General features: G+C 48.8%; 3 protein-coding genes and 1 pseudogene across 3 annotated transcripts; all 4 read left to right on the forward strand.

The window, feature by feature from the left end:
- Nucleotides 1-6,419: 6,419 nt before the first annotated feature.
- Nucleotides 6,420-7,631, forward strand: LOC130878375 (testis-expressed protein 19.2-like). The gene has a single exon (XM_057776312.1). It carries the CDS (start codon nt 6,619-6,621, stop codon nt 7,204-7,206), a length of 588 nt encoding a protein of 195 aa, XP_057632295.1. The 5' UTR covers nt 6,420-6,618; the 3' UTR covers nt 7,207-7,631.
- Nucleotides 7,632-13,981: 6,350 nt separating this feature from the next.
- On the forward strand, nt 13,982-15,692 carry LOC130878373 (testis-expressed protein 19.2-like). Its single transcript, XM_057776309.1, has one exon. It carries the CDS (start codon nt 14,264-14,266, stop codon nt 15,251-15,253), a length of 990 nt encoding a protein of 329 aa, XP_057632292.1. The 5' UTR covers nt 13,982-14,263; the 3' UTR covers nt 15,254-15,692.
- A 2,190-nt stretch (nt 15,693-17,882) lies between these two features.
- On the forward strand, nt 17,883-19,324 carry LOC130877103 (protein DGCR6-like; annotated as a pseudogene).
- A 5,733-nt stretch (nt 19,325-25,057) lies between these two features.
- On the forward strand, nt 25,058-26,218 carry Uts2r (urotensin 2 receptor). The gene has a single exon (XM_057773354.1). The coding sequence runs from the start codon at nt 25,058-25,060 to the stop codon at nt 26,216-26,218; it is 1,161 nt and encodes a 386-aa protein (XP_057629337.1).
- Nucleotides 26,219-26,477: the final 259 nt, after the last annotated feature.

Consider the following 26,477-nt stretch of genomic DNA (forward strand, 5'->3'; position numbering starts at 1 on the left):
TCTCGAAAAACCAAAAAAAAAACAAAAACAAAAACAAAAAACAAACAAACAAACAAAAAAGCCTTTGCCATATCCCTCCTTCCCATACAACCAGACCATGTTGCTTACTTTTCAATTCAGGTAGGAGACATTTCCTGTGCTATCCCTGATGGTTTAAGGCAAGTGTTGGTGTACAGTATTGAAGAAAAAGATTTCCCCACAGGGTCACACTGAACAACAAACCCCACACAAGAGATTTATTGGGAAAGACACAGATGGTGGCTGCCTGTGCTCCACAGAGAAGCAGCAGGGATCTGAGCCGGAGGTAAGTTTTATATAAAGGGTTTCTCAGGGCAGAGTTTTGCAGGGTGGAGATTTCCACAGTGGGGATTCGTAGGATTTTGAGTTCTGGGATTGGTGGGGTTTGGTAGCTTTTCAAATCCAGAAGAAGGGTTGAACCTTTTACCTTCCAACAAGACCCAACAAGTCCAACAGTGCTCTTCAGGAATATTTGTGGGTGTTCATGTGTCACCTGGTCTTCGTTGCTTTCTTCTAAACTTGTTCTGGTCAGACTTTCATGAGGGAACTCCTGACTTGCTGATAAGTTCCTTTGCTATGCTCATGTGTGGGTAGACAGAGGATGGTCCATCTTCATTTCTGTGATTGTGATAAAATGCAATAACAAAAGGAAACTTTGGGGATAAGAGGTTTATTTGGCTTACAATTCGAGGTCACACACTACAGTTTTTTCTTTTTTTAGAAATAAAGGCAGGACCTCAATCCTCTAGTCACATTGCACCCATAGTCAAAATTCAAGAGAATTAAAGTGGCATTCCTTGCTTACAGCTAGCTTTCTGCACTTTGATACAGCTGGAGGCTCCCTGCCTTGGAAGTGATACATTAATGGGTCTGTGGGTCCTTCAGACATTCACCAGTCTGACCATTAACACATTTGATGGAGGAGTTACTTTCGTTTAATAAAGAAACTGCCTTGGCCCATTTATAGGCCAGCCCTTAGGTGGGTGGAGTAAACAGACAGGATGCTGGGAGAAAGAAGCCGAGTCAGGGAGTCGCCATGATTCTCCCACTCCAGACAGACGCAGGTTAAGATCTTTCCTAGTAAGCCAGCTCGTGGTACTACACAGAATGTTAGAAATGGATTAGATCAATATGTAAGAGCTAGCCAATAAGAGGCTGGAACTAATGGGCCAGGCAGTGATTAAAAGAATACAGTTTCCGTGTAATTATTTCGGGGCATAAGCTAGCCATGCGGGCGGCCAGGTGCCGGGGACGTAGCCCCCGCTGTTCATATTACAACACACATTGTATCAAAGAAGCTTTTCTTCATATACTGGCTCCAGGTCTATATGGAAATGTAGCTTCCAGCTCCATAAGTCAGAGGTTTATAAAGGCAAAAAACATAGCATTACATTTATTTACAGGGGAGTAGTAGGTCATCTTGAATAAAACAAGTTTTTGTTTACAGAAGCAAAATCATCAGTTAACCTCATGATGTGATATTTTATATCTGACTCTGGGTTTTTATTATTAAGACAATTAGAATTTGTGCCACATGGTGACCTATATTAACTTGCATAAACAACAGTTTTTAAAATAGTTCAAGACAAGGTAATTACAAAAAGAATACTGGACAGTCCTTAACATTTCAATTCTAATTTGGCTTTACAGTTCTCTTAAGCACAGTAATTTATAAACTTTTTGAATGGATTCTGTCCAGTGCAAGCATGGCAAACACGGCTGTAGCAGGCCTTGTCCTTCTTGCTTTCCCTCTACCTAGCTAAACAATCCTGTTAGATTACATCCCCAAGGCTAGCAGCAAGGCCTGTTCCCGTACATGGATACTTTCCTATGTCAGAGTCCTTCTTGAGGATGAGAACAGAAGTTCAGCAGGCTAAAACCCCCTTTGCTTTGCCTACTTAACATGCCCAATCCAAATACTCCACTGCATCCTAGCCATTCTAACACAGACTCCCCTTTTCCTCTTCTGAGCATGACACGTGCAGGCCATTGCTGCTGTTTTTCTGCCTGAGTCAGAGAGCAGCCACTTTAACTATTCTTTCCCACTAAATAAAGGATTTCTGAGAAAACAGGTGTTTGGGTGTGGTCTGTGGGAAATCCGTGGGCAGGAGGACGCTGCTGCTGTGTGCACACACGTGGGTGGGGTGGTGGGGTTGGAGTGTGTCCTGCATTTATAACCCTGCAAGGTGGTTTCTTCCCCTCTTTCCTCATTGGCTGAGTAATCAGGAGGCTGCAGGTTCACACATCATCTGCCATTGACATGGATGTTTTCCCAGTGCAAACCATAGGTGGGTTTATCTCCACATTTTATGTCCTGATGCTTTGAAGTGTTCTCTGGTGCATGACCTTCTTACCTGTGCAGGTTGTTACACATGCGTGACTGTTAATAGTTTTCTGTTCTTTTTCTTTTTTATTGATTGTGAGGCGAGAGAGGTGGTTCATCTGTTGAGAGTGCTGCCTGCCTCCAGTTCCAGTCGTTTTTGAGATCCTGTCCTGACTTCCTTCAGTGATGAACAGCAATGTGGAAGTGTGAGCCAAACAAACCCTTTCTCCCCAATCTTCTCCCCTAAAAAATTGTTGACTGCTAGAGGCGGGCACCAGGGTCTCTGTGAGTTTAAGGCCATCCTGGTCTACAGAGCAAGTCCCAAAGAGACACAGAGAACCCTGTCTAACAAAAGAAACGCAACAAAACCTCCCCCAAAAAGGGTCTGCACAAAAAAAGGGTTTAAGGACCAATGAGAAGGCTTGATAGGTAAAATCTCTTACTGATGACCTAAGTGATCATTCCTGGAAGAAAAGACTGGTCTCCTGAATGTTGTCCTCTTACCTCTACATGTGTACCATGGCGTGTGTGCACCCACAATCTCAAACACACACAACAATAAAAGTCAAATTAAATAATGAAACAAAACAACAGCAAACTGTGTGCTGTGCTGGATGCTTCACCAGGAGGGAGAGAGGATGAACCACACATAGGTCAGACCAAGTTGGGAAGGGATACTTAGCTACACATGGACCACAAGATCCAGGCCAATGAAGCCAAAACTAAGCTGCTGCGTCCTTACTGTGCTGTCTTCTTCTTCTTCTTCTTCTTTTTTTTTTTTTTTTTTTTTGGTTTTTTGAGACAGGGTTTCTCTGTAGCTTTGGAGCCTATCCTGGCACTAGCTCTTGTAGCTGTGCTGTGTTCTTTATACAGCAGTGTGATGTCCTCTCTCCAAGAATGAGCATCAGACCCTGTGTGTCAAGAATTAAGACCTCTGAAGACAAGGAAGAAAAGAGACACTCAAAGTTAGGTGAAGAGCAATGCTTGAGGTGGGTATAGCAAACACCTGTAATCCCGGTATTCAGGAACCCAGTGCAGGAGGATCTTGAGTTTGAGGCTAGCTGCCTAGATTACATAGTAACCTGATTTCAAAGAGAAAAAACAAAACAGTAAAGCAAAGGAAACTCATAGTCGGATCCTATCATGAGGTTAACTGGTCAACAAGATTCCTCTGGGATTAGGACCTTTCTATCATTGATAACTGACCACTTAAATCACCAGGTGGTGCCAGGGACACCCAGGGAACTGCAGAAATTTCTAGATGGGCCACGCACAGGCAGAGAGAACAGGCAGAAGGCAATGGGAAGGACAAGGTAAGCAACACAGGCTGGTTATGTGGGAAGGAGGGGTATGGCAAAGGTTTTAAATAAAGAACTCTGTTTTTATCTGTCCTATGTCTTTTCTGGAACAATGAATGAAGTGGGAGTGTTTCTCTCATCCTAAAAAGTGAAAACCGTTTCAGCGGCAGTGAGTGTACACAAACCACATTGACAGAAGAGAAGACATCTGAGGGGAAGGCAGAACAGAAAGGTGAGAGACACATCTCCAGCTACAAACATGAAGATGAGAGAGCAAACTGGAAGCAGGTGGGGTGAAGAACTCGCTTCAAAGGCCACCAGCAATGACACATTTTCTCCAGTAAGCCTGCATCCCCCTAAACGTCCCCAAAGCAGCCCCACTGGGAATTAAGTGTTCGAATACACAATAATACGGGGACATGATCACTCCAACCCCACAGGTGTTGGCAGTTGAACAGTAAGGCCCAAAGGCAAGACCAAGGAGAGACAGCTGGCTAGTTGATGCTGAAGAGGAGACAGCTGAGTAGTTCAAGAGCTCACAGACACAAGGTTGATAAGGGAGAGGGGTGAGGAGGAGGAGAGAAGACCACACAGGGCCTGTGAAGAGTTCCAGGTATCTGTCAAGCTCACAACTGAACATAGCCGCTTTCCTTGTCAAACTCCCAGAGAGCAGCACGGAATTCTTCAGGAGGTGAGTGGATAAACAGAGGTGTGTCCAGTTAATGGAGTATTATGGAACCCTGGAGTGAACCTTGCTTCCTACTGCAACAGGTCACCTGGGAATCCTCGCTGTTTGTTCCCAAGGAAGGAAACTGAGATAGTTTCTTGTTGCTTGTGACCAGCATGTGACATTTTGGATAGGGCAAAACATTGCAGAATGCATGTCATCGATTCTAGGTCCTGGTAAGAACAGAGTGCCAAGGGCCATATGTAGAGACAGTGAAACGGTGCCTATGGACCTGTGGTGGCGGGTGCATGTCATCATCCCCATGTCCTAACCTGGGCAATGTCCAGAGTAGACAGTGGGCGCCTGCTTGCAGTGAAGACACCCAGAGTGCTGCTCCCAGATTTAAACAGATCTCAGTGAAGGGCGAACTCAGAAGAAAGGACAATGGGATCCCTGTATCCTTTTGCCTTATAATATCCTTTGTATTATTCTAGGAGTCCCAAAACCCTTCCAAATAAACTCCAGAAAGAATTCCTTCAGAAGTTGTTTAATAAGAAAAGACACAGAGAGGGGGAAATATGTTTAAAACTCAGTCAAGGGCCAAATGAGCAGTTTCACAAGTATTAAAGAACGTTTGCTAAAAGACAGGGAAGAAGGAATCCTCTTATCCAAACAAGATGAGCCGCGAGCCCAGGTATTCGTGTGCCTTGAAGGAACAGTGACCCAGGGACACAGGACACCTCAATGCTGCCTACAGGAGGCAGAGGGACTCTTGGATGCAAGCAAGGAATCAGTGCACGCATACTGTCAGTGGGCGCCAGGCCACATGCACACCTGGGGTGAGGGGAGCAGGGTGACTCAGTGCCTTAGCTTCCTGCATTTGGGGCTCAAGGAGGACATGTAAATGAGCTGGAGCATCATGGGTGTTGGCCCTTTATTAGGTCCTGGTGCTGTGGTTGGGCGAGACTTCATTCAGTCAGTGTCCCTTAGTAGGCTGACTGGGAGCTCAGGCAGGAAGGCGAGGAAGGGAAGGGGCTGAAGGGGTGGCTGGCACTGGTGAGTGGGATCACCTGCACTCAGAGTGTGGATACTGGTCTGGGTGGGCCACCTTCATTGGGTGGCCGCACCCATGTGTGAGGTTGGGGTCATGAAACCTGAGGAAGCTGTTGTACCTAGGTCTGTGGTTAAGGGGTTCCCCAATCTGTTCAAGGTGAGAACTAGGGCACCTGACTCCAGCTCTCCCTCCCCCCACCCTTCAGTGAGCTCAGCAGTCAGCCCCCAGGGGACCCAAAGACTCATTTTTTTCTTTTCCTTTCTAGCTCCCCAGACATTAGAGCAAGGATGAAGCTGGAGAAGTTTCTAGAATCTCAAGTCTGTCCACTTTTTCAAGGGCGTGTTCATTGAAATGGCACCCAGGTCTCGCACTACTTTCCTATAGCTTGGAGCCCAAAATACCCTAGACCCCAACTGCACCCCATTTTTCTTGGTTCTTCTATTCTCGGCCATTTCCAACTGACCCCAGCATCACACGGTCTCCAGATCCTGAGACCATTAATCAAGTCTTCCTCTCTGTGTACAATCAGCCACAGGCAGGATTTTTGGTCATGTGTCCCCCAGTCAATGTTCGCTATGGGTCCAAGGGCATGCCCTGCCTCTATGCGGAATGGCTATACCAGCTTGTCCATGGAGACCAGATGAAGATGTGTTTTGCTTGCTTCAAGGCAGCTTTCCTGGAAAATAGAAGATTGCTGCAGATGGAATACTGGGAAGAAGAACCATGGGAAGATGAGAACCTAGAACTATCAGGGTCAGGAGCCTCACCAAAGGAAGACTCTGAGCCGGAGGAAGACTCTGAGCCGGAGGAAGACTCTGAGCCGGAGGAAGACTCTGAGCCGGAGGAAGACTCTGAGCCGGAGGAAGACTCTGAGCCGGAGGAAGACTCTGAGCCGGAGGAAGACTCTGAGCCGGAGGAAGACTCTGAGCCGGAGGAAGACTCTGAGCCGGAGGAAGACTCTGAGCCGGAGGAAGAATCTCATCCGGAGGAAGAATCTCATCCGGAGGAAGAATCTCAGTTGCAGGAAAAATCTCAGTTGCAGGAAAAATCTCAGTTGCAGGAAAAATCTCAGCCAGCAAATGAATCTGATCCAGAGGAAGAATCTCAGCCAGAGGAAAAATCTGATTCAGGGGAAGAATCTCAGGTGGAGGACTGGTTAGGGCAAAGCTGGGCAGAGGGCCAAGAAAATAAGTTTCACATTACAGTGGATGTCACTAATCCTGGCATCCTGACCCCAGGCTCTATAGGGACCGAGCTGATGCCTGAGGAAGCTGTACTCCTAGATGCACGCCCTGAGGATTACGACAGGTATTGGGCCTTTCCCTGGAAATTAGGTAGGTTCTCTCCCTGCCCCCACCAGTGCACCATCCCCCCTCTGTCCTTCTGTGATATTTTCAATGTGGACCCACATCCTGACGAACCTCTATTGTTGGAGTTGAGCCACATCTGGCCCACGAACAAGCTGGTAGAATCCTGTTTGAAAGAACAGAATTTCTTCTTGGTGTTGTGTGGCTCTGGTACCGGCTGGTACTTGGTGTCAATGTATCCTTTATGGGTAGTGAGGACCCAGGTCCACCGCTGGCAGATGATGCTGAACCCTGATGCCTTGGTGGTGATCTACCTAGAGACTGGACCTGAAAAGCAGGACATGAACCGCTGGAAGCTCAGCATGTTGGAGTCCTCAGAACTGGGGTTGGAGCTGGTGCCTGCCGACTGCACCCTGTGGAAGAAAGGATTCAAGGTGCACTCCTACCTGCCCTGGCAGAGTGAAACCCTAAAGGACTGGGGCAAGGAGCCAGGGGAGAGGCTGTTTGTCAAACATGTTCGAATTCTGAAAAACTATTGAGCTTCCTCTCCTGAGTCTTCTTTTTGAATCCCGAATATCTGAGGCACTGATACTTAGGAAGCCTCCATTGCCCCAGATCCACAGGGAATATGAAGATTCAGTGATTGACTGTTCTGAGCCGCAGGGAACGGTTGGTCCAGAATTTTAGGGGAGCATCTGGAACAGCCTAGGGGCTTCGGGACCTCAGAGGGAAGTCTGGTATGTTTACAGCAGGAATTTAGGTGTGCTCAGCTGACTGTTCAGTGAAAGGTGAGGACTAGCTATATGTGTAGGTGGGGTGTTCTGTATCGCGTGTCCTGTGTGACTAGTCAGAGCTCTTGTCCACTATGTGCATGTCCTCTGAGGCCCTGGATGACCTGGCTTGTGCAGTAGTTAGATCCTGTCTTAGGGGGGAATGATATTGGGTTTCAGGGTTTACTGTACAGAGTATTTATGCTTTTGATTTTATTCATGACCTTTTCACTGTTTCTGTTGAATAAAGTTGGTATTTTAAATTTTATTTGGCATGGGTGGTTTTCTCTTCACATGGTGTCCTCATACCTGGTACTGCAGCAGCTAGAAGAGGGCATCAGATCTCCTGAAGCTGGAGTTACTGAGGGTTTTGAACACTGTGGGTGCTGGGAATCAGAGGTAGGACCTCTAGAAGAGTAAGGAGTGCTCTTACCTGCTAAGCCATCTTTCTAGCCCCAGTTGTCAGTGTTTAATGGAGGCCCAAGCAGTTTCCTCAGTGGGTTTGATGGAGAAACGTTCTCCCCCACTTCTGGCTTCAGGGTTTGGGGGCTTTCAGTCCTACGAAGCTGGGAATGGGGCCCAGTGGGTTCTGATCCCTCTGAGTCACGTGAGGAGAATGTATCCCCAGTCACAGCCTTCATAACCAGCGGAAGCCCCGTGTGGAAGAGCTGTGTGTCACTGATTGACACAGGATTCTGCCCTAGAGCTTGGCAGGGTTCTGTGTAGCGTTCCCCATGTCTGATCTGCTTGTGTGAGACCGTGAAACAGTGCTAGTGAGACATCAGCGTGGGCATGCTCTGCTCAGAGGGAAGGACGCACAAGGGGACAAGGTGCCCATGGACCACATCCATGGACACTAAGTACCCATTGTCTTCTGCCTGTGCATGGCCCATCTAGAAAATTCTGCAGATATCTGGGTGGCCCTGGCATACCTGGTGATTTAAGTGGTTCAGTTATTAATGATAGGAAGATTCTAATCCTGGAGAAATCTTGCTGATTAGTTAAAAACATGACAGGATCTGACTATGAGTTTTCTTTGCTTTATTTTTTTTTCCTCCTGTAGTCTGGCAGGTAGGCTCAAACTCAAGATCCTCCTGCATTGGGTTCTGAATACCGGGATTACAGGTGTTTGCTATACCCACCTCAAACATTGCTCTTTACCTAACTTTGAGTGTCTCTTTTCTTCCTTGTCTTCAGGAGCCTTAATTCTGGACACACAAAGTCTGATGCTCATTCTCAGAGGGCATCACACTGCTGTATAAAGAATACAGCAGAGTAAGGAGGCAGCAGCCTTGGTGTTGGCTTCAGTGGTCTGGAGCCTGTGGTCTGTGGGTAGCAAACTTTCCCTCCCAAACTCGGTCTTTCCCATCTGTGGTTCATCCTCTCTCCCTCTTGGTGAAGCAATCATTCGCAGCAAATGCTTTGTTGTTGTTTCATGTTCATTATTTAATTTGACTTTTATTGTTGTGTGTGCTTGAGAATGTGGGGGCGCACACTACACGGTACATTGTAAAGGTCAGAGGACAATTTTCAGGAGTCCACTGGCTTCTTCCAGGAATGATCTCTCAGGTCATCAGTAAGAGATTTTACCTATCAAGCCATCTCATTGGTCCTTAAATCCACTTTTTTTCTGTGCAGACCCTTTTTGGGGGAGGTTTTGTTTTATTTGTTTTATTAAACAGGGATTCTCTGTGTCTCTTTGGAGCCAATTCTGGAACTTGATCTGTGGACCAGGATGGCCTTGAACTCACAGACACCCAGGTGCCTGTCTCTGTTGAGCAGTCAACAATATTTTGGGGATTCAGAGGGATGAGGAGAAAGGGTTTGTCTGGCTCACACTTCCACATTGCTGCTCATCACTGAAGGAAGTTAGGACAGGAACTCAAACACGACTGGAACTGGAGGCTGGCAACACTCTCAACAGATGAACCACTTCTCTCGCCTCACAATCAATAAAAAAGAAAAAGAACAGAAAACTATTAACAGTCACACATGTGTGACAACCTGCAGAGAAAAGAAGGTCATGCACCTTCAAAGCATCAGGGCATAAAATGTGGAGATAAACCCACCTATGGTTTGCACTGGGAAAACATCCATGTCAATGACAGATGATGTGTGAGCCTGCAGCCTCCTGATTACTCAGCCAATAAGAAACCACCTTGCAGGGTTATAAATGCAGGACACACTCCACCCCGAAAACCCCACCCAAATGTGTGCAAACAGCAGGGGCTTCCTCCTGCCATGGATTTCCCAAAGACCACACTCAAACACCTGTTCTCACAGAAATCCTTTATTTGGTGGGAAAGAAAAAGCGGCTGCTCTCTGACTGGGGCAGAAAAACAGCAGCAATGACCTGCACGTGTCTCTTAAGAAGAGGAAGAAGGGAGTTTGTTTTAGAATGGCTAGGATGCAGTGGTATATTTGTGTTGGGCATGTTAATCATGCCCAAAGGGGGCTTTAGCTTGCTGGGCATCTGTCCTCATCCTCAGGAAGGACTCTGACATAGGGAAGTATCCATGTAAGGGAACAGGCCTTGCTGCTAGCCTTGATGATGTAATCTAACAGGTTTGTTTAGCTAGGCAGAAGGAAAGCAAGAAGGACAAGGTGTGCTACAGACATGCTTGCCACGCTAGGACTGGACAGAATCCATTCAAAAAATGTAAAAATGACGGTGCTTATAGGAACTATAAAGCCAAATTGGACTTTGAGATGTAAAGGACTGGACAGTATCCTTTATTTAATTGCCTGGTCTTATATAATTTTAACAAAACTGTTGCTTATGCAAGTTAATATAGGTCACTATGCAGCAAGAATTCTAATTGTCTTAATAATAAAAACCCAGAGTCAGATATTGAGGTAAATGTAGAAAGAAGAGGGCTGTAAGAATCCAGTCACTAAAGAGACTTTTGACCTCTACCAAATTCTCATACTGAAGGGGGAAAGATTGTCTAAGGAATCCTCAAACTGAATGTTCAGACTGAAAGCCCTGATTTCCTGTCTCCTCCCACCTTATGTTCCTCTCTCTGCCATCCATATCACTCCTGTCTCCACCTCCCTGGTGCTGGGATTAAAGTCATGTGAAACCAAGTGTTGGACTCAAAAGTGTGAATTCTTTTTCTCTTTCAGACTAATTCAATCTTGTGTAGAGAGGAGTACCCTTGAACTCCCAGAGATCCATCTGCCTCTGTCTCCAGGGTGCTGGGATCAAAGGTGTGAGCCACCACTGCCTGGCCTCTATAGCCCACTAGTGTGGCTAGACCCCACTCTGATCTTCAGGCATTGCATTATTTGTTAGATCTTAAACAAAATATCACATCATGAGGTTAACTGATAATTTTGCTTCCGTAAACAAAAACTTGTTTTATTCAAGATGACCTACTACTCCCCTGTAAATAAATGTAATGCTATGTTTTTTGCCTTTATAAACCTCTGACTTATGGAGCTGGAAGCTACATTTCCATATAGACCTGAAGCCAGTATATGAAGAAAAGCTTCTTTGATACAATGTGTTAATGGTCAGACTAGTGAATGTCTGAAGGACCCACAGACCCATTAATGTATCACTTCCAAGGCAGGGAGCCTCCAACTGTATCAAAGTGCAGAAAGCTAGCTGTAAGCAAGGAATGCCACTTTAATTCTCTTGAATTTTGTCTATGGGTGCAATGTGACTAGAGGATTGAGGTCCTGCCTTTATTTCTAAAAAAAGAAAAAACTGTAGTGTGTGACCTCGAATTGTAAGCCAAATAAACCTCTTATCCCCAAAGTTTCCTTTTGTTAGTGCATTTTATCACAACCACAGAAATGAAGACAGACCATCCTCTGTCTACCACACACATGAGCATAGCAAAGGAACTTATCAGCAAGTCAGGAGTTCCCTCATGAAAGTCTGACCAGAACAAGTTTAGAAGAAAGCAACGAAGACCAAGTGACACATGAACACCCACATATATTCCTGAAGAGAAGCACTGTTGGCCTTTGTTGGCTTCTTGTTTTAGGGTAAAAGGTCCAACCCCACTTCTGGGTTTGAAAAGCTATCAAACCCACCAATCCCAGAACTCGAAATACTTCCAATCCCCACCATGGAAATCCTATCTTGGAAAACCCTGCCCAAAGAAACCCTTTATAAAACTTGTCTCCTGCTCAGTTCCCTGCTGCTTCTCTGTGGAGCACAGGCAGCCACCATCTGTGTCTTTCCCAATAAATCTCTTGAGTGAGGTTTGTTGTGCAGTGTGACCCTGTGGCTCCTCACAGCCAGAATAGATTACCCCTCAGAGCCACAACACTTCCACTGGGGAGATTTTTCCCTCAATACTGTACACTTACACTCGCCTTGAACCATCGGGGGCAGCACAGGAACTGTCTCCTACCTGACTTGAAGAGTCAGCAACACAGGCTGGTTATATGAGAAGGAGGGGTATGGCAAAGGTTTGAAATAAAGAACTCTGATTTGATCAGTCCCATGCCTTCTGCGGGACATGCATTAAGTGGTAGTTTTCTCTCACCCTAAAAAGTTAAACAGATTCAGCAGCATTGAGTGGACACAGAAGCTTGTCTACCTGAGGTATGGCTTTACCAGACTAGAGCAGACTCTGGAGATGCTGTGACTGGATCATGTCTTCAGCTGGTATTGTGGAGGTCCTCTACAGCAGCTGACCTGTCCTCAGAGTGACCGTGTCTACAACAGCCAGGCTGACAGGAGGGTGGGACAGTCAGGTTGCTGAGATAATATATCATGACCAATGTAACACACAAAAGAAAAAAATTATTTTCTCTTATAGACCAAATTGATAGAAGAGAAGGCAATGGGGGAGGGGAGGAGGTGGACAGAACAAAAGGCAAGAGAACACATCGCCAGCTACAAACATGAAGATGAGAGAGCAAACTGGAAGCAGGTGGGGTGAGGAACTCTCAAAGTCCAAAGGCCACCGCCAGTGACACACTTCCTACAGTAAGCATGCATCCCCACATACATCCCCAAAGCAGCCCCACTGGGAATTAAGTGTTCAAATACACAATAATATGGGGGCATGGATCAATCCAACCCCACAGGTGTTAACAGTTGAACAGTAAGACCCAAAGGCAAGACCAAGGAGAGACAGCTGGCTAGTTGATGCTGAAGAGGAGACAGCTGAGCAGTTCAAGAGCTCACAGACACAAGGTTGATAAGGGAGAGGGGTGAGGAGGAGGAGAGAAGACCACACAGGGCCTGTGAAGAGTTCCAGGTATCTGTCAAGTTCACAACCGAACATAGCCGCTTTCCTTGTCAAACTCCCAGAGAGCAGCACGGAATTCTTCAGGAGGTGAGTGGATAAACAGAGGTGTATCCAGTTAATGGAGTATTACTGAACCCTGAGGTGAACCTTGCTTCCTGCTGCCCCAGGGAAAGCTAGCTGTATGTTCCCAAGGAAGGAAACTGAGATAGTTTGTTGCTTGAGACCAGCATGTGAAATTTTGGATAGGCCAAGACAGTTGCAGAGGGCATGTCAGTGATTCTAGGACCTGGGGAAGACAGAGTGCCACGGGGCATATGTAGAGACTGAACTGGTTCCACTGGCCCTGTGGTGTCGGAGGCATGTCATCAACCCTGTGTCCTAACCTGGAGGATGTCCAGAGTAGACTGTGGGCACCTGCTTGAGATTTTAACACACACAGTGCTGCTCCCAGATTTAAACAGATATTCAGTGATTGTTCAGCTCAGGAGGGAGGCCACTGGAAAACTTCTCTCTTCTGGTTGGCTTTTCCCTGTGTCCCAGACTCCTCTACAAATAAACTTCAGACAGAATTCTTTCAAGAGTTGTTTAAGAAAGAAAGACCCAGAGAGGGGAAAATGTGTTTAAAACACAGTCGAGGGCCGAGTGGGCAGTTTCACAAGTTTTAAAGAACTTTTACTAAAAAGACAGGGAAGTGGGAACCCTCTTTTTCAAACAAGATAAGCCGCAGGCTCAATCTCAGGCCTTCGTGACTCCTGAAGTGACAGTGATTCAGGGACATAACAGGCCAGCAGCGCATGCATCCCATGAGTGCTACCAGGCCACAAGTGCATCTCGGGGCCAGGGTGATTCAGCCCCTTAGCTTTCTACATTTTGGGGCTCATGGGAGATATGTAAATGTGCTGGAGCATCATAGGTATTGGCCCCTTATAAGGCCCTGGTGCTGTGGCGGAGGAGCCTTGCTGGGATGGGCGTCCATTAGCAGGATTACTGGGAGTTCAGGCAGGCAGGTGAGGATGGGAAGGGGCTGAGAGGGTGGCTGGGACTGGTTGGGTGGGTGAGGCTGGTCTGGGTCTGCATGGGAGCGCGGTGGGTAGGGGGATCCAGGTTTAGGCTTCTCCTTCCCCGCCTCCTTCATTTGTGAGCCAGGCCATGAGCCCCGAGGAAGCTGCTGAGCCTGGGCCTGTGGTGAGGGAGCCCCAGTCTGCTCAAGGTGAGCAGTGCGCCCCGGGGAACCTCAGCCCCAGCCCTCCTCCCCTTAGGGGTCTCAGCAACCTGCGCAGCCGGGGGTGGGGGGAGCTCCAAGCCTCATTTTCTTTACCTTTCTAGCTCCCCAGACATTGGAGCAAGTGTGAAGGTGGAGAAGTTTCTGGAATCTCACATCTGTCCACTTCTCCAAGGAGATATCCGTTGCATTGGCACCCAGTTTTCTCACCACCACCCCATAGCCTGGAGCCCAAAGTACCCAAGACCCCCTACTGCACCCCATTTTCTCCCGTTTCTCCCATTCTCGGCTCTTCCTGCCTGTCCCTAGCATCACGCGGTCTCCAGATCCTGAGACCATCGATCAAGTCTTCCTCTTTCTATCCAATCAGCTACAGGCAGGCTTCTTGGCCATGTGTCCCCCAGTCAACGTTCGCCATGGGACCAGGGGCATGTCCAGCCTCTTTGTGTCCTGGCTATACCAGCTTGTCCATGGAGACCAAATGAAGATCTGCTTTGCTTGCTTCAAGGAAGCTTTCCTGGTATTTAGAAGAATATTGGAGACGGGAGATTGGGACGAGGAAGAGTTGGGTAATGCGTCTGTAGAACTCTCAGAGGAAGGATCTGATCCGGATGCATGGCTGGGGTTGGAGCTCACTGGGTTCCAGAGCCACGGGTATTTGCCACAGACCATCACTGAGCATGTGGGGCCTGGGTTCCCGGTATCAGCCCCTGTATGGCCGGCACCCCAGCCTGTGCCTACTGAACTGCGGCCTGAGGAAGCTGTACCCCTGGATCTGGGCCCCGAGATTGATGACTGGACCCAGGCGCTTCCCTTGAGATTAGGCGTCTTTTGTTGCTGCCTCCACCGGCTGCGCATCATCCCTCCTCTGTCCTGGTGTGATACTATCTATTTCAACCCATATCCTGGGCAACCTGTATTGTTGGAGTTGAGCCCCATCTGGCCCATGCAGTTGCTAGTAGAAAGCTTGTTGGTACACCTGAAGTTTGTCACTGTGTTGGGTGACTTCGATGACATCTGCTACTTGCTGTCAATGCGTCCTTGCTGGGCTGTGAGGACCCAGGTCCATCGCTGGCAGATGTTGCTGGACCCTGGTGAGCTGAGGAAGGCCTATCTACAGAATGAACCTGAACAGCCGGATCTGTACCGCTGGAGGCTGAGCGTTTTGGAGTCCTCAGAGCTGGGGGTGGAGCTGGTGCCTGCTGACTGCAGCCTGCGGAAGGGGGGCTTCAAGGTGCACTCTTACCTGCCCTGGGACAGTGACATCCCAGACGACTGGAGCACAGATCCAGGGGAGAGGCTGTTTATCAAATATATTGAGCCTCAAAGGGATCTGAGCTACAGCTTGCACCGTCACTTCACTGATAACTTCCTCTCCTGATCCTTCCTGACTCCCAAATAACTCAGGCACTGATACTTAGGCAGCCCCCATTGCCCCAGGTCCCCAGGGAATATGAAGAGACAGAGGTTGCCTGTTCTGAGACTCAGGGAATGGTTGGTCCAGAATTTTAGGGGAGCATCTGGAACAGTCTAGGGGCTTCAGGACCTCAGAGGGAAGTCTGGCATGTTTACAGCAGGAGTTTAGCTGGGCTCAGCTGACTGTTCAGTGTTTGGAAGGTGAGGACTAGCTATATGTGTAGGTGGGGTGTTTTGTATCGGGTGTCCTGGGTGACTAGTCAGAGCTCTTGTCTACTATGTGCATGGCCTGTGAGGTGACCTGGCGTGTGCTGTGGTTAGATCCTGCCTTAGGAGGTCATGAGACCGGGTTCCAGGGCTAACTGTATGGAGTATTTATGCTGTTTGCTTTTATTCATGCCTCTTTCACTGTTTCTGTTTAATAAAGTAGGTGATTTAAATTTTATTATTTGATGTGGATGGTTTTCCCTACACATAGTGTCCTCATACCTGGTATTTGCAGCAGCCAGAAGAGGCCCTGGAGCCTTTGGTTACCCAGTTATTGGGTAGCTAACTCTCCCTTCCAAACTGGGTCTGTCCCATCTGTGGTTCGCCCCCTCTCCCTCCTGGTGAAACATCCATCACAGCAAACACTTTGTTGTTTCATCTTCATTATTTAATTTTAGTCTTATTATTGTGTGGGTTTGAGATGTGGGTGCACACACGCCATGGTACACGTGTGGAGGTCAGAGGACAACTTTCAGGAGTTGACTGTCTTCCAGGAATAGCCACTCAGTCTGAGCACTGATGGCACACACCTTTAATCCCAGCACTCGGGAGGCAGAGGCAGGCGGATCTCTGTGAGTTCAAGGCCAGCCTGGTCTACAAGAGCTAGTTCCAGGACAGGGCAGTCCCACTGCAGTTAGACATGGAGGAGTTGATGCTCCTGTCCTACTTATCACTCAGGAAGGAGAGAATGGCCATGCTGAGAGGAGAGAGGTTTCTGAAGTTGTATGGATAAAAGATCGGGGTTGTTCCTAGGTATTGTAAGGAGATACGGCTTTGGTGTACTTCTTGCAAGAAAATTTGGCCTTCTGCCCTCCCTCCACCTTTGCCATCCCCAGAAAAGCTCCCCATGACTCTGTGCACCATCTCCTCACCCAGGACGTTAGTGATTTGTGGATCCTGAACTGGGACCTTTTTTCCAAAGGTCACTCAGCCTTTTGGGACCAGAAGACAGCAGTGTTCAGACCCCATGGTCTCTCTCTGCAGCAGGAGGCCCCTGAGGCTGATTCTCAGGGAAACTAGGGTGTTAGATATTTCTCTTTGCCTCTATTTTCAGCTCTCGATAGCGTGGGGATTGCCGGTCAGGAACAGGTCTGCATTCAGCCCACCTGCCAGCTTTAGAGCTTCCATCTCTTGGGATCACTGGGATGTCTGAGGCTGTTCACTAATCAATGGCCCCTCTCCTCAGCTGCAGACTGGTACAAATTTTAATTGATTTCATTGTGGTCATCGTCTCTCCAGCTGAGTCTCAGAGCCAAGGGGAATGAGGCCCAGAGGCAGGAAACTGCAGTGCCAGAGACTGGAAGTAGGGGAAATTATTCTCTGTACAGAAAGATGCACCCCCTGGAGATGTGAAGTGGTGGCAGGCTATGGGGTGCTCCAGCAGTGGGGGCAGGGAGGTGAATGAATCCCCTGCTGTGGCTGTATGGTGTAGCGTCCCAGCCTCTGACGTGGGTGGGCCTCAAAAGCAATCTCTGCACTGAATAGTTTGGTTCCCTGGACCTGCCCAGGATGTCAGGGCTGCATCAAAACCTAGGTTGTCTCACTCTCCGCCTGTTCGTACCTTTCCCAATGTTTCCCATGAGAAATTGCTGCTCTTGTAGACCAGAATGGTAGAGAGATGGACCTCTGGTCTTGCAGCACCTACTGGTATACTTATAAAGCACTGGGCTTCTTTAAGAAGTCGAAAAGCCCCTGTATGCGGGCTGGATGCGCACCCGAGAAAGAGATCCCCCCCCCAAACTGGTTCCTACCCACAAAGCCTCATTTTCTTTTGTAGAGTGTGGTAATGCAATTAGAAATGAGTTCTTTCAGAGAAATTATCGTTCTCAGACATAATGAAGCCATTATGTGCAGAGCACAGCTTTAGAAGTCACATTTAGAGAAAGTGCAGGCGGCGCAATCACAGCGTATGATTTAATGGCCCATAAAGTGGCTTGCAGATAGGTAGGGTGCTTCTTCACAGAGCACAATAGATGTGGGGACTGTGGGAAGCATTTGCCTTTGGACAGCCCAGTTCTGTGTGAGCACTTGAGCCCCTGTGGACACTCAAGTTCTCCCTGTGCCCCTGAGAAGGGTTCTCAGATGACCTCCCATTTCTGGCTCTGAGCTTTCTCATTGAACCCCTTGCTTGTGCCCTCACCTCTGCCAACCATTCTTGGGATGACCCAGCAACTCTATTGTCCACGGAGTTTGTCCAGCATCCACATTAGATAGGCATTGGTCCTTCAGAAAATGGTGTTGCCGTGTGGCTTGGGGCTCTGTAGGATCAAGGACTGGGCTGGGATTCAGCTCGGTGGAGGGCTTGCCTAGCTGTACTAGAAGGGAAAATGATGTCAAATGACAAGGACTCAGCGCTGCTGCTAGAAGTGCAGAGAACCAAGAAACAACTGTGACCATCCTTGGTCATCCATGTATCTGGGCTTATTGACCTGGACAGCTTCCCCTAGGTAAGCCATTGGCTTCTAGAGGCCTTTCTCCATAGTCTGGGCTCTCATCAAGCCCGAGCTCACATTGGCTGAATAGATCGAGGCTCTGGTTCCGCTGTAAGGAGAGTGCAGATGTGACTTCCCACTATTCCCTGTTATGTGAGGCCTCCCCAGCTTCCAGGGGTCCCTCTCTACCTATGGCACAGACACGGTTGAAAGTGGGGCCCAGTGGCCCTACACCCCAGAGAGATGCCTACCGAGGTCTGGGGTCCAGCCTCCAGCAGCACAGGAGTTTGTGACTGCCTTTTTCCCTAAACCCCCTCAAATAGGAAAGTCTAACTTGGCTGACTCCGTGGATTCCTATCAAACGTTCTTGATGGTTTCCTTCTTTGTTCTTTATCTTCTTTATTCTCTCTCCTGTATCATGTTGTTTTACAGCTTTTCTACCCCAATAGAATCTCCCAGGCAGTACAAGAGTCAAAACAGCTGCCTTCCATTTTTCAAGTGAATGATTATAGGTAAAAACGTGTTTTTCATCTCCCTCACATGATTAAATAATTTATTTATTACTGGTGAAAAACAAGTTATTCCAAAAACCAACATATATTTATAATCAAGCAACTTGTTATACATTAACCATTGTGGCAAGCAAGGTGTTTTTGTCAGGTCTTTTACTGGCAGGCTGCCTTTTGCAGTTTCAAAGGAAGGGCCAATTACTTTATTACTTATTTTGAAAGGTAATCTTATATGGAATATTAAAGGAATCACAAACCTAAATATTTATATATGAAAAAGAATCAGTCAGCTCTACTTTAAGTCTTTAGGGTGCTCGACAGCACTGTGTTCGAGATCTTGCAGGGGCTTCTGAAGATCCAGCATCTCACCGAGAAGAGTCTGCGAATGCGGCTGCAGAACGAACACTGAGTGCTCAGGCAGACCCTAAGGCAGAAGCATCTGGAAACCCAGCAGACCTGCCGGCCCCACAACTTGCCGGTGCTCCAGGCAGCCCAGCAGCATGAGCTGGAGGTTATGGAGCATCGAATCCGGGAGGAGCCGCAGACAATGGACTGTAAGATTGTCCTGGAACTAGACCAAGATCACCGACCAGCAGAGCACACTGGAGAAGGCAGCAGTAGCTGGTTTCTACGTGACCACGAATCCTTAGGAGCTGACGCTGCAGATGAACCTATTGGAACTCATCAGGAAGCTGCAGCAGAGGGGCTGCCAAGTGGGGAAGGCAGCCCTGTGACCAAGTGAGGGGTGAGGGTCCCTACTGTCCTTCATTGCCTAGGATGGCTGGCGGATGCCTAGTGACCGCCTTGTTACTGATGCCAGAACGCTTCAGGGAGCACCTGACTGCTCAGCCGCCAACAGGTGTGATCTTTGCGAGGAGAAGACGCTGATGAGACAGAGACTGCACCTGCTGCCATTCTCCGTCCGTCCAGGTGTGGGGAGGGGTCCAAGCAGCAGCAATGGCGTCGTGTGAAGTCTCCATGACTGAGTGTTGAGTGGGACTGTCGGTTCTAGTGCCTTCCCTTTGGGTATACCCACATTCCCTCCAGGCTTGGTTTTGCCTTGTTCTGGAGTGGCCTAGAATAATAAAGACCCCACCACATGGTTTGTGTCCATGCTAGCTAGGATCCTTTCCTAGTGGCTCTGGCCATGGTGGAGCCAGCAAAGTAGTAACCACTATGTGGCAGTGGCTTTCTGGGATACCCACATATATATCACTATAGAACCTTCATCCAACGGAAACAGAGGCAGAGACCCACATCGGAGTAACTTTGTTATTTTCAAAGCTTTGTTTCAGCTGTGATGCACTCCGAGACCTGTGAACACATCTCCCAACATTAAGGATTAAAAGAATTTAAACTAGCTGGGCTATTGGGACTCAGTTGTTAGTCATTAACTTGAGTCACAATCCATGCAGCTCCTTAGGTGAGACTCACAGACCCTGGCTGTAAACAACCCTTGTATTTATTTTTATTCATCAAAACTCTCTATAAGCTATTGTTGTTGCTATTATATTATTATTATTATTATTATTATTATTAATTATTATATTAGACAGTATAGCTTGAGGGGGTCATCTTCTTGACAATACAAAGATAAAAAATGTCCAGGAGAATGGGATGTTTCGAAGAGATAAACACACTATATCACAGGCAGTGGAGATCCCCTCACATCCACTCACACCATGCTAGATACCAGAGAAAAAGTCGCAGCAAACATGTAAAGGCACAGCAGAAGCAAAAGACATTCCAGGGTCTGTAGACTCGTGACCTTGCCTAAACGAGACTGACCCATCCGAGGATTCGCTTCTGGTGGACTGACTCCTGGAACTTCAATTACAGCTTGCTGTTCCTCCGGCATGGCCAACGGCAGTTGCCCACCAGAAGGCTTTCTTGCTCTCCTGGCTGGAAGTACAGACCCTGAGGTGGGAACCAGGATTTAAAGTGATTTGGGAATCAGACTGCTTGGTGTACAGGGTGGGACAGAAGAGGAGAAACTTGAACCAGAGGAGTGTGAGCAAAGGGAATGAGGCCGGGAGAACCAACCTGAGGCCTCATTCAAACCTCCTCAGTCAAGGCCCTTCAGACCCCAATCGTGTGGGAGGTCCTTCTGTCTATGTGTTGCTTTTATTGGTTAATGAATAAAGAACTGGCTTGAACTATAGCATGGGGGGAGGAAGATGGAGTCAGAAAGACACCATGGAGCCACCAGAGGCAGACACTGGGAATTTTACACAGTAAGCCACAGCTATGTGGCAATATACAGATTAATACAAATAGGTCAAATTGAGATGTAAGAGTCAGCCAATAAGAAGCTAGAGCTAATGGGCCAAGCAGTGATTTAATTAATACAGTTTCTCTGTGATTATTTCGGGACTGGGCAGCCGGGTCAAACAAGCGACTCCCCCCTCCTACACCCCACATCTGAGCTCCGCATAGGAAGTGGAACCCCACAGAGTAATCTCTGTGCATTGTTTTCTATAATGGTCTGGTTCCCAGTCCCAGCGCCATGGGGGACTCATCTTTATCAGCTGGGGTTAGCCACTCCACAGGATGCCTTTAACAGGACCTCCACCACAGATAAGGGTAGACTGGAGAGTGGCTCCCTATATCCCAAGTTTGCTGATATGGTCTCTCCCAGAAGACTGAGCCCCAGAGAATGTGGAAGCAACCACATCATTCGATGTCAGCAACGGGAAGACTACAGGGTTGCTACCCAAACCGAGGCACCTGTCTACGTTGAGAATGACTGATTAATCATAGTCCCACGGTTGTCCGCCATTCACACTCACGGCTCTTTACAGTAACTCACAAATCTTCGAGCCTCGCTCTGACACTGGTGGTTAAATGAGGTATGGAGAGAATGAGCTCCCCAGCATACACAGAGATCCTTCCGTGTAGCCGAAGGGCAGTGCGTTGCTTTTTCTGGGATCCGCGCCCAGCCAACCCCTCTGTGGCAGCGACCTCGGCCCAGGTCCGGCTCCCATCTCCGCGGAGGAGCCCTCCCGAGGGCCTGCGCGGCCGGTTATTAATACCCGGACCGGCACATTCCCAGCTGGCAGGGGGACAGGTGGCTGCTGCAGCTCAGGAGCCGGCGTGGTGTGGAACTCTCGGGAGGCGGGAGACCCACACCGCACCGTGTGCCCCGCCGCCCCGCCTGGAGAGCGCTCGGGGACAGGGGACAGACATTCCTTCCGCGCGAGTGACATTAGCCAACCTGCACGCGCGGTGATGGCCACTGGGTCTCGAGTGTCTGAGTGACTGGACGCGGGCGCCTCTCTTAAGCCCCGGGCTGGTAGGCAACCAATGGCTTCGTGACAGACAGAGGTGAGCACACGGTCGCGGGCTGCACAACCCCGGGTGCATGGACCCTGGGCGCGCTGGGCGTCCGCCAACCCCAAACCCAGCTTGCACCTCTCGATCCGGGAGGGCGCGGCCCGCCGGAGTCCCCGGAGTGCCAGGGAGCGCCTGTGTGCTACTCCGGGTTTGGTGGGTCTCACGGCAGCGCACACATTGTAAAGTTTCACCCTCCCTGGACCGGTGACTGGAGGGGCAGTCGTGGCTTCTGCTTCCTTTCGCCTTCCTAGCCGGACAGGAGGACCTCCGCGTCTCTGGGGCTGATCTGTGAGGTGAGACAGCAATGGGGAAAGCCCTTCGGAGCAGATGAAACTAGGAGCTGCGAGTGTGGAGACCATGTCTCCTCACCCTGGACCTGCCTGATTCTTCCGCTTTGGCTCAGGGGAAAGAGCACTTCTAGAAGCCATTCCCAGGCCTGGATGTTGGGGAGGCCTGTGTAACTCTGGGTCTTCTCTATCTGCTTCCTCTCAGAAAGTTCACCCTTTAGGTCCACCCTCTAGGCCTTGAGGTCAACCTAACCGAGCAAGAGCCCCAATATACTTATACAATAAATATATGAAGCTTAGAGGGCTTTCTGTTTTGGTTGGTTTGGTTTTTTGAGTCAGGGTTTCTCTGTAAAACCTCTTTTGAGCCCTGGTTGTTCTGGAACTTGAAACTCCCACTGTAGACCAGGCTGACCTCAAACTCAGGGATCCGCCTGCCTCTGCCTCCAGAATGCTGGGATTAAAGGTGTGCGCTGCCACCCCTAGTTGGAGCTTAGAGATTTTAGGGTTTGGGGGGGGGTTGTTTGCTTGTTTGTTTTACATGTTTACCTGCGTGAGGTCCACTGAGGGCAGGGAATGTGCATATCTAGCCCCAGGGACTTTCAGTGTTACACACACACACATACACACACACACTGCTTTGACCTCCTGTAACCGTGACCTTCTCCATTAATGAACTTATCTCAGAGGGAGCCACATTTAAGCTCCTGCCTGCTACTGTCCTTCAGAACCACGTCTCACCCAGACTGCAGTGCTAGGCTTTTCTATTTCTGTGGGTCATTTGTAAGGAACTTTTGCTTTATTCTATTGCTGCTGCTATTTATGGTCATTTGTGTTGTTTCAAACTTATTAGCCATGAAGTTGCTGTTCTTTGGAGTGTCAGTGGGATCACTGGTGACAAGGAACGCACCTGTTTCGCTTCGTTGGAGAGCCAAACTTTTCCAAGGCTGCTGTAGCATTTCACAGTCTCTGCTGGAGTCCCTGAGGATCCTAGTTATAACCCCATAACTCAACAACAGGTGCGCTGATCTTTCTGGACATAGGCATGTAACGAGTGTTTTTCTGTCCCGCCAGTCAGCTCCCAAATAATGACACAGAGACTTATTATTAACTATGAAAGCTCAGCCTTAGCTTAGGTTTGCTCCTGAGTTCTAATAACTTAAATTAACCCATTTATATTAATCTATGTTCTATCACGTGGTGTTACCTCTCTTCCATCTTGTGCCTCCTGTTTCCTCTCCATGTCTCCTGGCTACTCCCATGTACCTAAATTCCTCCTCCTCTTCCTTTCTCTCCCCAGAGATCCCGCCTGTACCTCCTGCCTCACTGTTGGCCGTTCAGCTTTTCTTTACACCAGTTACAGCAACCCACCTTCACACAGTGTGCAAACATCCCACAACATAGGCACACTTAGTCCATTAACATAGGATAATGAACTAAGCCTCTGAATTGTAATTCAGCCCTAGTTAAATGTTTTCCTTTATAAGAGTAGCCATGGCCATAGGGTATTTTCGCAGCAATAGAACCCTAACTAATACAGCGGCCATGTGGGGTGAATCCACCCCAGCTCCTCTGCAAGAGCAGCAAGTGATCTCTCCAGCCCCAGTTAAGTTTGTTTTTAAGTTATCTTTTCCTGAGCCACAGAGATCATTCAGCGATTGAGAGCTCTTGCTGCTCTTGCAGAGGAGCTGAGTTTGCTTTGCAGTAACCGCAAGGTGGTTCACAGCCATCCTTAATTCCAGTTTCAAGGTATCTGATTTTTCCTGGCCCCTGAGGATACCAGGAATGTATCTTGTGTACATACATTTGGGAAGGCAAAAAACTCATACATATAAAACAAATAAATCTGAGAGAGAGGGGAGGCTGTGCTGTAAAAAAAATACAATAAAATAAGTGGGCATGGTGGCACACGTAGGAGGCAGAAGCAGGTAGATCTTTGTGAGTTCAAGGCCATTTTGATATTCTGACCTACATAGTTCCAGGCCAGCCACAGCTGGGGGGAGGGGGGGGTGATAAGATGGTTTCGTGGGTGAGGGTGCTTGCCTCCAAGACTGAGTTAGAACCTGAAGACCTGCATGGAAAAGAAGGAAAGAATCAATCCCAAAGGTTGTTCTAACCGCCACATGAACACTGTGGCATTCATACACGGACACATACACTCACACATGCACACACGCACTCACACATGCACACACGCAGTCACACATGCACACACGCACTCACATGCACACGCACACTCACATGTGCACACCAAATAAGAATGCAATTTAAACAATTTTTTAGAAAAAAAGAAATATTTTCCTGCCATGGATCATGTTTTCTTCCAAAGGTTGTTTTGATTGACTGCCCTCCATCACTGCGTGTGTAATGTGAGCCAGGGATCCAGGCTCATTTTCTTCGTACGATAAACGAAAATCCAAAGGCCTTTACCTACTTTTCTATTGGAATGTTTAAGCTCAGTAGATGTTACTTTTGTGGCGGGAAGAAACCTCTTTAAAGTATACAAGTGACATAAAACAGAAAACAGGACTCTTGGGTTTCAGAGCGAGAACTTAGGACGCTTGTCTCTGCCAACTGCTGACCTCTGCCTTGCTGTGATCAGCTTTTCAGAAACAGAAAGACCTTACATTTGCATTGGGATAAACTGGCACCCTATTGGGGAGTATCCTGGGGGACAGTGGGTCCCAATGGCTATAGGGTCCCCTGTGTAGCTGGGGAGACGACACAAAGGGGTTCTTCTGAGGGTTCCAACAGGGGACAGGACTTGGTGAGCCCTCATCTCTTTTCAGAGGGGCAGTGACTGTGTCCCTCGTAGAGGCTGCTAGGGCATGGAAGTGACGATTTTGCACATTTGACAATAATCTTCTCCCACAGGCCACGTTTCCCACAGGCCCTCCTCTCCGAGCAGTGGGACTCCCACCAGAAGCCCAGTGTGAGGACAGAGATGGCGCTGAGCCTGGAGTCTGCAACCAATTTCCCCGCACTGACAGTGTCAGAAACTGTGTCTGAGCTGCCTGGCGGCCCCAATGTGTCCCTCAACAGTTCCTGGACTGGCCCAACAGATCGCAGCTCCCTGCAAGACCTGGTGGCCACGGGTGCCATTGGGGCGGTGCTCTCAGCCATGGGTGTGGTGGGCATCGTGGGAAACGTGTACACCCTGGTGGTCATGTGCCGTTTCCTGCACGCCTCAGCCTCCATGTATGTCTATGTGGTCAACCTGGCACTGGCCGACTTGTTGTACCTGATGAGCATCCCCTTCATCGTAGCCACCTACGTATCGAAGGACTGGCACTTTGGAGATGCGGGCTGCCGTGTTCTCTTTAGCCTGGACTTCCTCACCATGCATGCCAGCATCTTCACTCTGACCATAATGAGCAGCGAGCGCTACGCAGCGGTGCTGAGACCTCTGGACACAGTGCAGCGCTCCAAGGGTTACCGTAAGCTGCTGGCACTGGGCACCTGGTTGCTGGCACTGCTGCTGACCTTACCCATGATACTTGCCATCCGGCTGGTTCACATAGGCCCCAAGAGCCTTTGCCTGCCGTCCTGGGGCCCTCGTGCCCACCGTATTTACCTGACGCTTCTCTTCGGGACCAGTATTGTGGGGCCCGGCCTGGTCATTGGGCTGCTCTATGTTCGCCTGGCCAGGGCCTACTGGCTATCTCAGCAAGCCTCTTTCAAGCAGACGCGGCGGCTGCCAAACCCCAGGGTGCTCTACCTCATCTTTGGCATCGTCCTCCTCTTCTGGGCCTGCTTCCTACCCTTCTGGCTGTGGCAGCTGCTGGCCCAGTACCACGAGGCCATGCCACTGGCACCCCAGACTGCACGCATTGTCAACTACCTGACCACTTGCCTCACTTACGGCAACAGCTGCGTCAATCCCTTCCTTTATACACTGCTCACCAAGAACTATCGTGAGTACCTGCGTGGCCGCCAGCGAGCACTGGGTAGTAGCAGTTGTCGTGGCCCAGGGAGTGCTGGCAGTTTCCTGCCCAGCCGAGTCCACCTCCAGCAGAACTCTGGCCGCTCGCTGTCCTCCAGCAGCCAGCAGACCACAGAGACCCTCATGCTGTCCCCAGTTCCCCCTAGTGGAGCCTTCGTCTAAACGTGCAAGGACCCAAAGCCAGGCCACCAAGAAGCCTGTCCCAGAATCCCCTACTCAAACCTAACCATCTTGTCCATCCTTCTCGGCTGTCTTCCGGAAAGTTCCCTGTTTTTTCTTCATTGTTGCTCACTCCAGCTCCATCAGCACCTTTCCCACAGTGGCAGTGCCCACCCGCACCTCCTTCAAACCCTGAATCTTCAGACCCTGCGGCCCAGACCCGCTTCTGTAGATCCTGGTGAGCTGAGTCATCTAAAGCCTA

Source organism: Chionomys nivalis, chromosome 7 (assembly GCF_950005125.1).
Source record: "Chionomys nivalis chromosome 7, mChiNiv1.1, whole genome shotgun sequence".
NCBI classification, from domain to species: Eukaryota; Metazoa; Chordata; class Mammalia; order Rodentia; family Cricetidae; genus Chionomys; species Chionomys nivalis.